The 15,144-nt window shown below is 52.2% G+C and overlaps 1 protein-coding gene across 1 annotated transcript in view; it reads left to right on the plus strand.

Moving 5' to 3' along the window:
* IQGAP1 (IQ motif containing GTPase activating protein 1) overlaps positions 1–15,144 on the plus strand; it is a 118,585-nt gene that overhangs the window by 45,982 nt on the left and 57,459 nt on the right. The window contains exons 8-15 of the mRNA XM_056865699.1: positions 233–411; positions 1,080–1,170; positions 1,512–1,675; positions 2,285–2,369; positions 3,183–3,346; positions 6,280–6,440; positions 6,805–6,929; positions 8,440–8,603. Of these exons, the coding sequence (XP_056721677.1) occupies positions 233–411; positions 1,080–1,170; positions 1,512–1,675; positions 2,285–2,369; positions 3,183–3,346; positions 6,280–6,440; positions 6,805–6,929; positions 8,440–8,603 (1,133 nt within the window). The remainder of the gene's footprint in view (positions 1–232; positions 412–1,079; positions 1,171–1,511; positions 1,676–2,284; positions 2,370–3,182; positions 3,347–6,279; positions 6,441–6,804; positions 6,930–8,439; positions 8,604–15,144) is intronic.

Raw genomic sequence — 15,144 nt, forward strand, 5'->3', positions numbered from 1 at the left:
CTTACAAAGTCTTGCACAGCAGGGCTGTCAGTAAAACTCCCTACACACACACACACACTGTGTGAGTGCTGAAGTCACCCTTCTCCCACTCAGACAGAGGGACTTGCGTGGGTGACATCTGTGCCTGGGGGGCTGGAGCAGGCCTGGACTGTGTGTGTGCTCTGGCAGTTGGCCCTTTCTCAGGGCTTTCCAGGCTGTAGCTGATGGAAGCTGTGGCCTTTGTTTCTTCCAGTGCATGCAGCGGTGATTGCCATTAACGATGCCGTAGACCGTCAGATCCCTCCTGAAACCTTTGCAGCGATGAAGAACCCCAATGCCATGTTGGTGAATCTGGAAGCGCCCCTGGCCCCAGTGTATCAGGACACACTGTACCAGGCAAAGCGAGCCAAGACAGAGAGTGCTCGGAACCGGGTACGAGTTCTGCCCTTCTTCTTGAGGAAGGCCCCCTGTCTTAATCCGGATTGTGGTGGTTGGGCCCTCAGTCCCATCTCTGGTGCAGTAAGGTTGTCACTGTCTGATCTTTCTGCTGAATTGGGAGGGAAGACCTGGAGGGCATGCATTGGGTGTGGGTTGCCATGCCAGTTCAGCACCCATATGCAGTACAGCTGATGTCTGTGCTGCTTTTGGTTCTGACATACAGCTCCGCCTTACTGACACCATTATTTCTGTGGTGCCAGCGTGATGTGCCAGAAGTTTAAATTGCGTAAAAATACTGGGATGTGAGGAGCGACCCATTCCTCAGTTTTGTAGAATGTATCACTTTCAGGCACAGTTTTTCAATCCGTGGGTAGTTAACCCTTTGCAGGGTTCTGGGGGCCCCTTCAAAAGGGAGGTTAGAGTCCCAGCGGGCAAGCTGGTCTTCCCTAGGAGGTGCCCTCGCTTCTCCGGTGTCTTGTGCTGCTGATCCCCACAGAGGTGTCCTTTTCGTTGGGATGATTCTGTTGCTGGGTGGCCGAGCAAGAGATGGCCATGGTGGTCACTGGCGGTTTAGCCTGCAGCTTGAGCTCACAGCCCTCAGTGGTGGAAGGCTTTGCCTTCAGTGTGTGTGTGTGCTTTTAAGCAATGCATTTTGCCTTCAGATTGCCCCTGAAGATGTGGAAAGAGAACGGGATGTGTACGAAGAGCTGCTGACTCAAGCAGAGATCCAGGGCAACGTCAACAAAGTCAACAGTAAGTTTGGGAGACAGTGTGCCGCCTCCTTTCTCGGCTGCCTTTTTATCCAGCAAGTGGGATATTTTCTCCCTCACTTGCCCATTTGCCTACCTCTGTCCCCACATCTTGTGCTCTGTTTACTTCAGGGGTGTTGGGCTGAATCAGAGAGAGAGAGATTTGGCTGGTAATGAGCCACAGAAGTCTGCGCAAAGACTATGATCCTGCCCCTGACTTCTGACTAAGCGCCATAGAGTCATAAGCCTTGCATGCCTTCCTCTGAAATACTCCATCTCAGTGATGGGGGAGACAGGGAGGCTCTGTAGGGCAAGGGCAACCACATTCTTCCCTTCTCTCTCTAGCATCCTCAGCCTTATCCAAGATTGATCTGGCTCTGGAGCAAGAAGATGCAGCAACTTTGTATGAAGCGCTCTCTGCAGCAGCCCTTGGGCTCCGGGGACTGCGGCCTGAAAACCGCGACTGGTATTTGAAGCAGCTCCTGAGTGACAAGCAACAGAAGCAAGAGGTATGGGGTTTCTGGGGTGCCCTGCACAGCCCCCCCTGTACACAAGCAGCTCTTGCTCCTTTGCTCTGCAAAACTGCCTTGCTGTTGCACAGCTGGGAATGTCCAGTGGGGCAGGCAGTGCAGAGTGTGTGACAGTGACTTAAGAGGCAGGTATGGTTCACACCAGTGTTCTCAGCTTCGACTGCTAAGCAAAGTAGCCAGTGCAATTTTCCCTCCGTCTCTGCCTCCAAATGCTGAAGTTGGTCTTTTTGCCCGGATTTGTGGCAGTGTTGTTGCCACATGTGCAGTCAGCATGGTACAGCCCAGCTGAAACTGCTGCTGCTGTTCGTAAGAAGCCTGTAGGGCGTTTATATCCAAGGAGTGGTGCTGATCCTGGTCATGTTGAGAGAGCATGGTGTAGTGGTCAGAGTGTCAGGCCAGTATCTGGCAGACCCAGGTTCGAATCCCCACTCTGCCATGGAAGCTTTGCTGAGTGACCTTGAGCCAGTCGTATGCACTCAGCCTCACAGGCTTGGAGGAGCGGAGAGAGATGTGAGTGGTTTTGGTGCTCGCTGGGGAGAAAGGCAGGAAGCAAACAAAACCACGGCCATCTTTCTCTCTCTGCCTCAGGTCGGTGTGGGTGGTCCCCTGCAGAAGGAGGACTTGCAAGCTGGGGTGGACGTTGCAAACAGTGTGGCCCAGCAGTACCAGCACAGTAAGTCTTTTCCTGGGCCCAAGAGTGTGTGTGTGTGTGGGGTGGGGAATCAACTGTGTGCTCTCCATGCCCAAACACCCTGGTATCACTTCTGCACCTCAGGCTGAGCTCAACTCCTCTTCCTGGCTGGGAGCCTGAGAAGGGCCTCCATGGGTTAGTGGCTGCCTGTGTGGCTTCCCTTTCCCAAAATGATGAACCGATGTTCTGTTTGTGTCCATTTTAAAGTAGGGAAAACAAATAGGCCTGGTCTCTGCTCCTGCTGCATCAGCAGCTTTGGGGGAGCCCAAAAGAGCTGCTGGTGTCTGTTTACTTGGATTTCCCCCCTTCTTTTTCCCATTGAGTGTGGACTCAGAGTAGCTGACAATATGAGAAAGCTACAGGCCATCAGTACAATAAATCTACCTGGCATCAACAAACTAATCTACAGTGGAGGGAAAGGGAGCAGGGCTGGTGGGATGAAGTTCTGCCCCAGCTGGCCGCTTCCTCTCTCCAGCCCCACCCCCACCCCCGGAGGCAGCTTTCCTTTAAGCCAGTGGCCTAGAAGGGCTGGAAGGTTGGACCTAGGAAACTCGGTTCAGATCTTCACTCAGCTGTGAAACTCATTGGATGACCCTGAGACAGTCAGCATTTCAGCCTAACCTACCTCACAGGGTTGTTATGAAGAATCATTGGAGGAATGAAATGCCACCTTAAAGGCAGGATAAAAATGTGATGGAAGGAAGAAAATCCTTCAACAGTCAGATCCTTAGACCTGCCTATGGGGAAAGAGTCTTCTCCCATGGGACTTCTTTTCTGCGTCCCTCTTGTTCCCAGGGTTGGCAGCTGTTGGGCGAATCAATGTGGCCATCCAGAATGGCATTGCGGAGAAGACGGCGGTGGAGCTGATGAATCCAGAGGCCCAGCTGCCCCCGGTCTACCCTTTTGCTGCTGGGCTGTACCAGAAAGAGCTGGCCACCCTGCAGCAGCAGAGCCCCACGGTGGGTCCCGGGAGCCTCCAGGCGTACCCCTCAGTGTGTTTTGTGGACAGCAAGTGCGAGAAAGGCATGGTGTCAAAGCGCACATGGATTTGGATTGGCTGTGGCACTGTCTGCATGGCATGGGAGGGAGGCCCTTATCAAGTGTGCACACACCCCCACACACCCCTCTTCTGTTGGCTTTTCCACGTTTCTGCATTGCTGTGACTTAACTGGGGCGTAGCAAATGTAGAGAAATCAGCACTGAACTGTGTTTGATGTGTGCTTTGGGAACTCTGGGTAAGAACTTTTCCCCTCTGCGTGTGCTTATTTCTACCTAGCAGTGCTGGGTATTTGGGCCTGTCTCTCCCCAACAATGGCGCCACAGTGTTCCTCTCATATTCTTTACCAACTCTGGGAGGCTCACAGATGCGGCGTACAGGAGACAGCCGCTGGCATTCAGATCCTTAGATCATGGAAGAGAACAGACGGTGCTGTGGGTGTGCAGAGGGAGGCAGCAGTGTCTAATGGGAGATTTTATGTGCCATTAAAGGATGGCAAATAAAAGAAATAAGCTGTCATTTTTCTGTGTGGAGGTTGTGCACCATTTAGATTTCCTGCCTTGGTAGCAAAAATTTCTTGGGTCGTTTTTGGGGAAATGGCAGAGTTAGGACAGATTCCTCTTTTGTAATGTTAATTGAAGAAGCAGCTCAGGAATAGAAGGAGTCTTTCCTTTTCCTCCCTTGTGGAAATATTTTAGATGTTGTCTTTCCTGTGATTTGAGTCCGGTAGCATCTTTTATACCAACAAAACTTTCCAGGGTAATAAGCTTTTGTGAGTCAAAGTTCACTTTGTCAGATACAAATACGAATAAAGATCCATCAGCCCTTATATCCAAGTCTGAAGGTGGTGGTGGGGGGAGTTACCTGATGTCAGGTTGCAGAGATACAATGCAAAACATAGTCAGCTTGATTAGGGCAAAGCGATATGTATAGAGGTGGGAAATACAAAAAATCAGTATCTGTACAATCCTGTATCCCTGTTCATCCCTGAGGGGTCCATTGTCCTGAACTTGTCAATGAATTCAAGTTTGGAAGTCTCTTGTTGTTATCATCCTTTGAAGCTTCCTGTAGCAGAACTGCCACTCTTAGGTCAGCAGTGAAATGTCCTGGAAGATTAAATGTTCTCCCACTGTTTTCTGAGTACTGTGTTTTTTACAGCCCATTCCTCAAATGCTCCAGCAGCACTCACCAAAGCCCTTAGGAGGCTGACGAAGGCCTCCGCTGGCGCAAGGGCCCACAGCACCGGTGGCCAGAAGGCACATGCCGGTGTTAGTGGCCCCAGCGCCGGCGTGCAGGCCCTGCCGCTGGTCCCTGGCCACTGCCGCGGCAGCACTGGGCCCGGCCACCGTCGGAGCCTCCTGCTCGTTTACTGGCGCAGGCATTCCTTTCAGAAATGTGCTGTTAATGTCAGTTCAGTTCAGTTTATTTACAGTCATTTGACCTGCAAGTATCAGTACAAAATTACAATTTTAAAACCCTACTGAGGACCTCCATATCTTACTGGCTACATAACAGAACTTTGCCACTGAATAAGAGCTAAAAGCATCTTTATCTTCTAATAAAAATGTAACAGTAAAATTCTCCAAATGGCTAACCTCTATACCACATAGAGACAAGGCTTTTTCTGTGTTGGCATCTTGCCTTTGGAACCCCGTTCCCCGTGGTACTTGACTGGCACCTGCTTTACTTTATTTTAGGTGCCAGGTCGAAACACATCTTTTTACCCAAGTTTTTAATTAGGAGGTTTATCTTACCAGATCTTAAATGGCTCGTTTTTATGCTGCTGACTTCCAGTAATGTACAACTAATGGCTTGTTTTTAACATGGTGATGTGGTTGCAAGCTGCCTCAAGCAGGACTCTGAAGGATGGAGCTGATTTATTTGCAACTCACCCATGGGGAGGGGTAGCAAATACGGTAGAAGACAGAGCCAGGATACAGGATGATCTTGACAGGCAAGAGAATTGGGCTAAAACCAATAAAATGCAATTCAACAGAGATAAATGTAAAGTTCTGCATTTAGGTAGGAAAATCAAATGCATAATTATAGGATGGGGGAGACTTGTCTGAGCAGTAGCGTGTGGGAAAAGGATCTTGGGGTCTTAGTAGACCAAACACTGAACATGAGTCAGCAGTGTGATGCGGTAGCTGAAAAGGCAAATGCAATCTTGGGCTGCATCAACAGAAGTATAGTGTCCAGATCACACGAAGTGATGGTATCGCTTTACTCTGCTCTGGTTAGACCTCACCTAGAGTACTGTGTTCAGTTTTGGCCACTGCAATTAAAGAAGAATGTAGACAAGCTGGAACATGTCCGGAGGAGGGCAGCAAAGATGGTGAGGGGTCTGGAGACCAAGTCCTATGAGGAAAGGTTGAAGGTGCTGGGTATGTTTATCCTGAGGAGGAGGACTGAGAGGTGATATGATACAAATCTTGAAGTGTTTGAAGGGCTGTCATATAGAGGAGCAGACTGAGAGGGGATATGATAACCATCTTCAAGTACTTGAAGGGCTGTCATATAGAGGATGGTGCCGAGTTGTTTTCTGTTGCCCCAGAAGGTCAGACCAGAACCAATGGGTTGAAATTAAATCAAAAGAGTTTCCGTCTAGACATTAGGGAAAATTTTCTAACAGAGCGGTTCCTCGGTGGAACAGGCTTCCTCGGGAGGTGGTAAGCGCTCCTTCCCTGGAGGTTTTGAAGCAGAGGCTAGATGGCCATCTGTCAGCAATGCTGATTCTGTGACCTTGGGCAGATGATGAGAGGGAGGGGCATCTTGGGCATCTTCTGGTCACTGGGTGTGTGTGTGGGGGGGAGGTGTGAATTTCCTGCGTTGTTCAAGTGGGTTGGACTAGATGACCCTGGTTGTCCAGCTCTTACATGATTCTCGCTTGTGCAGGGTAACCTGACACACCCAGAGCTGTCCGTTGCCGTGGAGATGCTCTCTTCTGTGGCCCTCCTCAACCGAGCCCTGGATTCAGGGGACGTGAGCCTGGTGTGGAAGCAGCTGAGCAGCCCTGTGACTGGCCTGACAAACGTGGAGGATGAAAATTCACAGAGGTCAGTTCTTGTTGTAGGGCTTGAGCCCTAGAGAAGCAGCAGCAGGGGTGGGGGTGGGGGAAGGGGCTAGAGGAGGGAGCACCCGTCAGGCTTGCCAGCCATGGGGCTAGGGTGCCCTGGGCCTTCCGTCCTAAGCTGTCTGCATGAGGTCACCGGATGTGTGTCCAGAGAGACTCTCAAGCCCAGCTGGGCTAGAGCAAACTATCTCTGTTCTCAGGAACACTGCCCCCCTTTCAGTGCTGCGTGTGTCCGTGTGGTCCTGGCGAGTGTGGCTGTTCTCTTCCTCTTTTGCCCTTGGTGGGAAGTTTGCCTTGTGCTGTTTCTGGAAGCTCTGACGTACTTTTCTTGTCTCTTGGACGGGCAGATATCTTGATGACCTCCTGAAGCTGAAAGCTCAGGTGCGAGAGGAAGGGACCCAGTTCATCACATGGAATGACATCCAGTCATGTGTTGATCGTGTGAACATTGTGGTGCATGAAGAACATGAGAGTAAGTGGACATCGTAGTTGGCAAAGGAGTCCGGGGATCTGGGACTTTCTTTCCCAGCTTGAAGCTCGGTTGTGGGATGACCCTTGTCACGTGGGAGGCAGTGAAGCTCTCAGCTGGTGGGTTGGGCAGAGATATCTGTGACGGATAAATTGGGATCTTGGAAGGCCTGTGAACATCTTGTGGAAGTGAGCCTGAATTCCTATCTGTAAAGCAGAGACAGAGTGGTTCCTCAGGAGGTGGTAAGTGCTCTTTCCCTGGAGGTTTTGAAGCAGAGGCTAGATGGCCATCTGTCAGCAATGCTGATTCTATGACCTTAGGCAGATGATGAGAGGGAGGTATCTTGGCCATCTTCTGGGCATGGAGTGGGGGTCACTGGGGGTGTGGGGGGAAGGTAGTTGTGAATTTCCTGCATTGTGCACAGGGATGGACTAGATGACCCTGGTGGTCCCTTCCAACTCTGATTCAGTAGCTGTCTTTATCACAGGGTCATTTGGAGGATGGATAGCAAGATAGTAAAGCACGAGCTGCCTAAATGAAGAGGCCTGATTATCTGGCCAGCCAGTGGCAGTTCTAGCCAGCTGCCACTCATGGTGCTGTCCCTTGACAAGCTCTGAAACCTTGAAGGCAGCTGATTAGTTTCCCTTCTGTGGGTAACCATGAGTTTGGGTTCAGACTGGGTTATAGAGCCATTCTTGAGAGGTCCTGAATTTTATGTGTTGCCCCAGACTCTGGGCTGGCTGGTTCCCAGGTGGCCCGCAGGTGCCCTGTGGAGCACCAGTGGCGTCTGTGTGGCACTGCAGGCAGTGGGCTCTGGCCTGGCTCTGGCTGTCTTCTTCCCACAGGGACTTGTAGGCAGTCCTGCTTTCCTCATCATTGGGGGTGCAACTGGGCACTCTCCAGTGAAGAATGGAAGGTCCCAGCTGGATCCTGCCTTTGCCAGTCTTTGGCTTAGTTCAGGAACCTTCATGTCTCAGTAACTTGGGTGATCCCTGATGAGAATTCCTTTCTTCCAGAATTTTCCAGAAGGGCTCATTTTTCTTGTAGAGTCCTCAAGTCTGTTATAGTCTGTTGCAACAAATCCAAACGGGAGCCTCTGACAACTTAAAGGCCATAGCACGGCCATAGCATAAATTCTCTATCAGCAAAGGAAGGTAACCTTATGATGGGTTACACTCCCTCCTGCCACTTGCTTCACGAGCAGGATTCGTGTAAATTAATGTACTGTGCATTCCAGCTGCCTCGGGAGCAGATCCAGCCTCTGCCCAGCTCTGTGGCAAGATGCGCTTCCCAGCTCTCTCCTTTTTCTGACTGAATAGCATGTCTGAGCGGCCAGCAGCCTCGATCTTTGTTGCTGCCACTGCGCAAGCCAAGGAGGAGATGCTGTGGCAGGTGCAGCACCCTTCTTCAGAGGGACCAGGAGCCCTTCAGTTCCTGCAGCTCTGCTTTTGGGAAAGCTGGATCTCTTCTTTGTTTGGTAACCATATGAGTGTCTTTGTCTTGTTTGTTCCAGGGATTTTAGCCATTGGACTTATCAATGAGGCTTTGGATGAGGGAGATGCTAAAAAAACTCTGCAAGCACTGCAGATCCCTGCAGCAAAACTGGAGGGGGTAACCCCCACAGTCGCACAACACTACCAAGATGTGCTGCTTCGCACCAAGCGGGAGAAGGCACAGGTGAGTTGGGTGGCTGCAGCCATCGTGATCAACCTGGACAGGAGTGGAAAGAGGCTGCAGTGCCTGGAAGTGGGGTCCCTTTTGTCAGGTCTGGCAAGCTCGATGGCCCTTCTCAGTTGGGAAACCAGTGGCAGAAGGAGCAAGAGGCCCTCCAGGGAAGCACGGTTCGCCTTCATGATGTGCCCTTTGCCTAGGATGCCACGACTGCTTCTAGGCTGCTCTTCAGGTGCAAGACTTGGCAAAGTAGCAAATCTTTCAAAGTCAAAATCAACAATTTAATTTGAAAACAGAAACACTAAGTAAAGGGGTTTGCATATAAGAATAGATCTAATTTGGGAGCCGGAAAGGCTTAGTTCAAATCTGCAGGCAAAAGACCAAATAAAAAGCATAACTTATAACCACTAGCTACTACAACTAAGAATACTTTTTTTTGGGTAGGAACTGGGGTTCTGTCCTCTGCTTCACTACTGATGGTCAAGAATAAGGTCCATTTGGTTTTGGGAGCCTCTGTTATGGTTTATTTGAAAATACATGTCAGCCCCCACCCCATTGGCTGAACGTCTAGTTGGGCTTGTCTTTCTGTTGGGTTTCATGGCCCAATCCCAAGCTGTGGGCAGAACTTTCAGTTGCTGGAGCTACCAGAGTTTTTGACACAGGTATCCTAGGAGGAATAGGGAAAGGGAAAAGGGAAATTTAGGGAGGAGAGGCCTGCTTTGACACCATAGCCCTTGGAGGGTAAACTGCTTGCTTGTTTTCTATATTTAAACCCCCCTCCCGTGGAGAAAGGGGTAAAATGTGCATCTTCACGGTGGCTGGTCGAGCCCACGTGGGATCTGTGCATGTGCAGGCCAGCCGCAGAGCTCCAGCAGGAGATGCTCCCTGGCCTCCCTCGGGTTTCCCCTCCCCCCCCCCAGCCTTCCAGCATAAAGGGGGAGGGCTCATCCTCAGCTTCATCTTTGCCACCAAATGGACAGGTGGTGCGGTTTCGTCTTTCCTGTGCAAGAGTGACGTGTGCTGTCCTCTAACTTTGAGCATCCAGAGGTTTTAGAAAAATCCCAGTTTTTTGCTGTCAGTCATGCCCCAAAAAGCACTCTTCAAGGAATGTGTGAAATTGGGGGGGAGGCAGGATGACTCAAAAAGGTGACGATTCTGTGTGTCTATTATGCCTAGGTGCTGACATGCTTCTAGGTACCCTGTTCACAAACAATTTATAACCAAGACCAGAGATGATAGGGTGTCCCATTGGACAGCAGCCCTGAGGGGAAAAAATGCTGGTGGGATCTGATCAACCCACCTGGACACTGGTTGCCACGCCCTCAGCAAGGATGGAGAGCGTGTTCCAAGAGTCCGCAGTTTCATCAGTTCTGAGCTTGGAGCCAACCCCGTCATTGGTATCAAAAGTCCCTAAACGATTCTCCCCTTGAGTCAGTGAAACTGCCTGTCAAAAAGCTAAACACAGTTCCAGAGGACCCCCCCCCCCCAGCCTTGTCTCCGAGATAGGCGGGATCTGACTTTTAATACCTTTGTTATCAGAGGGGAAAATGGACAAGAAGGATGATGATCTTGCCCTGCTCATGACTCCTGCTCCCTAATCGACAGACCCAGGGGAAGACTTTTTTTTTACAGCTGTCCTCGGTGCTGAAAGCCTGTTGCCCACCTCAGCCCTGTTCATGAGGAACCAGCACGTCTGTCCCAATACAGGGCTGTCTCTATGGACCATACTGCTAGGGACTGCAGCGCATATCACGGACTTTAGGGCTCTCTTCGTGCTGAATCCCTGTTATTTCCCCTGTCTGGTTCTGACACCGTTGAACCCAGAAGAGCAGGCCTTATGGCAGCAGCCTCTCACTTCCTGTATGGCCAGGGAGTGGCCAGCCTCCACTTCACAGCCTGCAGAGATGGGCAGATGGGATCCCAAGTTTGAAGGGCCCCAGGTCCTGCAACCGGACTCGGAGAGGCTGTCGGAACTGTTGCTTAATGATGTGGTGATGGGGTCTTTTGGCTGTCGTGACTCTGTCCTTTAAGGTGTGATATTCGAGCAAGGTGTGAGATGGCCAGCCCTTTGTGTGGTCCAACCCCCCACCCCACTGTCTGAATGAATAAGAGCTTGAGGGCTCTGTGCTTGAGGGTGGATACATCATTGCTGAGACTTATCCTCTCTGCCAGCTACAGATTTGCAGAAGGGCTCCTGTGACAAGGATACAGTGGAAACCAATAGTTGAATTCTAGGGTGGAGGGCGTTTCTTTGCATGGCCACCCCCACAACTGCTTGGTTTCCCCAGAATTAAAGCAGTGGTTGCCATCTGACCATAAGCTGGATCCACTGTGGGTACTGGCTGGGGGAACTGAATGTTAACTTACTAAAGCTGCTGTTCATCCTGAGTCTTCCTGTTCATGAAGCCTATCTTGGGCCACATGCCTGGCCTGGGGGTGTTGGGGGGGGATTTCAGGTGCCAATTGGTTGCTCAAATTGTCCGGGAGTTGTTCTTGGGGGCGTGGGCCAAAGTCCAGTTTTCAGTGGGTGGGACTCTCTCGTCCCAGCATAGCTCTCCAGCCACTTCAGTTTGTACAAAGGCAGTCTTGTTCCATTTTCATCACTGCTGTGCATGGGGAAAATTTGACAAGAGTGTCATTTAGCAAAAGTGATTTGGTTTAAAACAAAATGGAACTGAGGCTGGAGGTCACAATTGTGTAGCCCTGGGTGGGGTTATGGAAATTGGACTGGCGGAGACGGGTGGGAACCCTTGTGAGTGTGGGGGGCGGGCTTGGAGAAGTGCAGCTCCCTTGGGATGGCAAATTCCAGTCTGCTGAGTCAAGATGAAATAACAAACTCTTTGACTGAGACCTTGAAGTTCCAGGCTGGGCAGGGAACAGCTGCTGGGGTGGGATTCCCTTTTTTAGGCATTTGCTGCTCAGCTCTCCTCAGCTGCATTTCAGAAGTGGCTGAAGCTCAGACTGCAGCCAAGGATCGTTGTAGATTGTTTAAAAGCCTCAGCTCAGGCCTAGAGGGGGTAGCCTGCATTTGAGCACAGGGTCTTCAAACAAGCCAGCAGACGTGCCAGGACGAGCAGGGAGGTGGTGAGAGGGGTTCAGATCTGTATGCCTCATAGGAATCTCTTGGTCCAGGGGCATCATGGAGATACAGACCCGGATCCCATGCACCTTGCAAAGCAAGAGATGCAGCCCAATTTGCCTGTTTAGAACGGGTGACAGTCTTTGCATGCCCGTGGACGACAACAGCGGCGTTTGGCAGGCTTGCTGCCTGTGGGCCGGTCTCAAAGCTGCTTCATCTTTCCCAGCTTGCCTGCTACCGAGGGCTGCTTGTCTTGACAAGACAGAAACTGTTCACAGTTCACACCTTCTGGTCTCAGGCGCCGGGCCTGATGGCCCATGTATCTTCCCCCCCGCTGTTCTTCCTGCCAGTACTCCCTCAGGCCGGTGCGGCCTTGGAAGTGTGATAGCCGCACCAGACTTCCTGGAATCCGTCTGATGTTTTGTATTATGCCAAGCTTGTAACTTCCCATAACAATAAGTGTGAACCCCAGTGCCCCAGTGCCCTGGAGTCAATATATTCTGTAAACCCGTATAGCCCCTCACTTGCAACTTTCTACCTGTGCCTGTCTCATCTCCTGAAGGCTTCAATAAATCTATTGTTTCTGTATCAACGTCTGAGCAACCGATTTGGAGAAGCAAACTCAGAGAGGGGGATCTCTCACATTAAGTTGCAAGTCCTTGCCTCTCGGACTGCAGCTGTACCGCTTTGGACAGAATGTCAGCCGACGAGGACACCACCCCTAACCCCGATGCCCCCAAGGAACCGGACGAGCCGGAGAAGCCGGACCCGAAGGAGGAGGGAGCCAAGCCAAAGAAACCGAAGGGTCGCGCCCCCGACCAAGATCGGGACGAACGTCCCCGGGGGCTTACTTATTGGCTGGACTCTCCCAAGGGCTGGTCGCTCTCGCGGACTGCGGCGAAGGATCGCCGGTTGGCCTTCCCCAGCACGGGACTCGAAGGGGACCCGGCCCGCAAAGAGGCCCTCATGGAGGAAGAACGAAAGCAGTGGCAGGAAGACCGCCGGGCTATGCAGGAGCAGATGGAGACCATGCAACGCGTAATGGGTGAGATGGCCACGACCCTAGATGCGCTGAAGTTGCAACCTCCAGCCGGTGCTCCCCCAGACGGGGCGCCGGTAGTTCCGCCCGCAACCCCTGCCCCCCCGGCCCGTCGGGACCTGAAAGTCACGTATGACGGGTCGGGAGACCAGTTGACCTTTTTTATGGTCCAAGTAGACATTTTTATGCGGGAACAAGGCCGAACCTTCGTTTCTGAGGAGTCCCGGGTGCAGTACGTGGCTTCCTTACTGCAAGGGGAGGCGGCTGCCTGGATGGTGTTGCAGTATGAACTCCGCTCGCCGGTGCTGCGAACCCTGGACGAGTTCATGGTAGCACTCCGAAACCGTTTTGAGGACCCGACTCTGGGTGAGCGGGCTAAAGCCTCCCTGATGCAACTGCGCCAAGGGACTAAGTCGGTGGCGCAGTATGCAAGTGAGTTCCAGTCACTGGCTAGCCGCATTCTGGACTGGAGTGAAGCTACCTTGGTACAATGTTTCAGGGAGGGTCTCAACCCAGACCTCCAACATTGGGCCTTCATGCAAGGGAACCCCCCGGATGTGGAAGGATGGGTTCGCCATGCTGCTGACATCGAGAATCGCAAACAACTCCTGAACTTGTCCAAGCAACGGCTTGGGCGAGACCCCAGGCCCCGAGGTGACCGTGGCCGGGAACTCCGGCAAGGGGGTGGCGGGGGTCTCTCGGCCGCGGAACGCCGCAAGCGGTTCGAGGCCGGCGTCTGCCTGATCTGCGGGGGAAAGGGTCACTTTGCATCGCAATGCCCCTCTCGCTCAGGCCGCCCGACCCCCCCCCGCCAAACCCAGGCCGAGCCGACGAAACCGGCCGCCGACAGCCAGCCTCGCCGCAGAAGTGGACCACTGAGCCGGCGCTCCGGCGCACCCTCCGCTCTCCACGCGCGCCCCCAGGATGGGGCATCCGACTCTACGGTCCCATCGGGGTCCCGGATTACAAATACCGTCTTTGATTCGGACGGCTCCCCGGAAGCCACCACCCCGTCCCCCTCTTCCAGCGAGGAGGAAGAGTGGGAACAGCCGGCAAAAAACGCCGTCGGTCTGCTGTAGAGGGGGCTCCGCAGCAGACCGTCCCTATCGTTGTGCAAGGAGCTCCACCGATGGTAAGCGCCCAAGAGGACAATGTATTTGTGCGTGTTCATCTGTCCCTACCCAAAGGGGGTCCCCCGTTAGAGGTCCCCGCGTTGGTCGACTCGGGGTGTGCCCGCACCATGATAAATGAGGAAACTGCCAAGAAGTTGGGTGTCCGGCGCAAGCGGCTTCCGGGACCCCTCCGTTTTTCCCAAATGGACGGGAGTGACTTTAAACGGGGCCCTGTGACCCACAGAACTGCAGCCGTGATTATGTCCGTGGGGGAACATTGGGAACGGTTGTATTTCACCATCGCCCCTATTGTAACCCCTGTGGTGTTAGGGATGAACTGGTTAAGGGGACACAATCCCTCCATTGATTGGGTTAAACGGGTGCTTTCCTTCCCCGAAAACCCCTGTGGGTTGCATGACAAGGAACGGGTACTCAGAACTCCAGCCGCCGCACTGGTAGGGTCCCCCGCCCCAGTCTCTCCTCAATTACCCTCTGAGTACTCGCAGTTTACTGATGTTTTCGATGTTAGAGAGTGCGACGAACTGCCTCCCCACAGAGAAACGGACTGTGCCATCGAGATTGTAGGGGAAGGCAAACTGTCTAAGGGAAAGGTTTACCCCATGAGCCCTAGTGAAAAGACTGTATTGCGAGACTATCTGGATGTCAATCTGGCGAGGGGTTTCATACGCCCCTCCAAGGCTCCTTATTCAGCCCCAGCTTTCTTTGTAAAGAAAAAGACGGGAGATTTAAGACTGTGTATTGACTTTCGCAGACTGAACGCAGTCACCCAGTCTAATGCTTACCCCCTCCCTCTTATTCCTGACCTTCTAGCACAATTAAAGGAGGGCCGAATCTTCACCAAACTGGACTTGGTAGAAGCCTACCACCGCATTCGCATCAAAGAAGGAGACGAACCCAAAACGGCCTTTTCCAGTTGTTTTGGGATGTTTGAGTACCTGGTCATGCCGTTCGGACTTTCGGGGGCTCCGAGTGTCTTTATGCAATTAATTAATGAAGTTTTGCATGATTTACTGTTTCGGGGGGTGGTGGTATTTCTCGATGACATTCTTATTTACTCTGAGACCATGGAAGAACATGTGCGCCTAGTGCGAGAAGTGCTCCAGCGGCTGCGGGAGCACAAACTGTATGCTAAGGTGTCCAAGTGTGAATTCCACCAACCCTCTATTACATTTCTGGGGTATGTGATTTCCCACCAAGGGTTGGAAATGGACCCCGCCAAGGTCCAGGCGGTGCGGGACTGGGAAACCCCCACTACCCGCCGCCAACTTCAACAGTTTTTGGGGTTTGCCAACTTTT

The sequence above is a fragment of the Euleptes europaea genome, chromosome 20, assembly GCF_029931775.1.
Source record: "Euleptes europaea isolate rEulEur1 chromosome 20, rEulEur1.hap1, whole genome shotgun sequence".
Taxonomy (NCBI): domain Eukaryota; kingdom Metazoa; phylum Chordata; class Lepidosauria; order Squamata; family Sphaerodactylidae; genus Euleptes; species Euleptes europaea.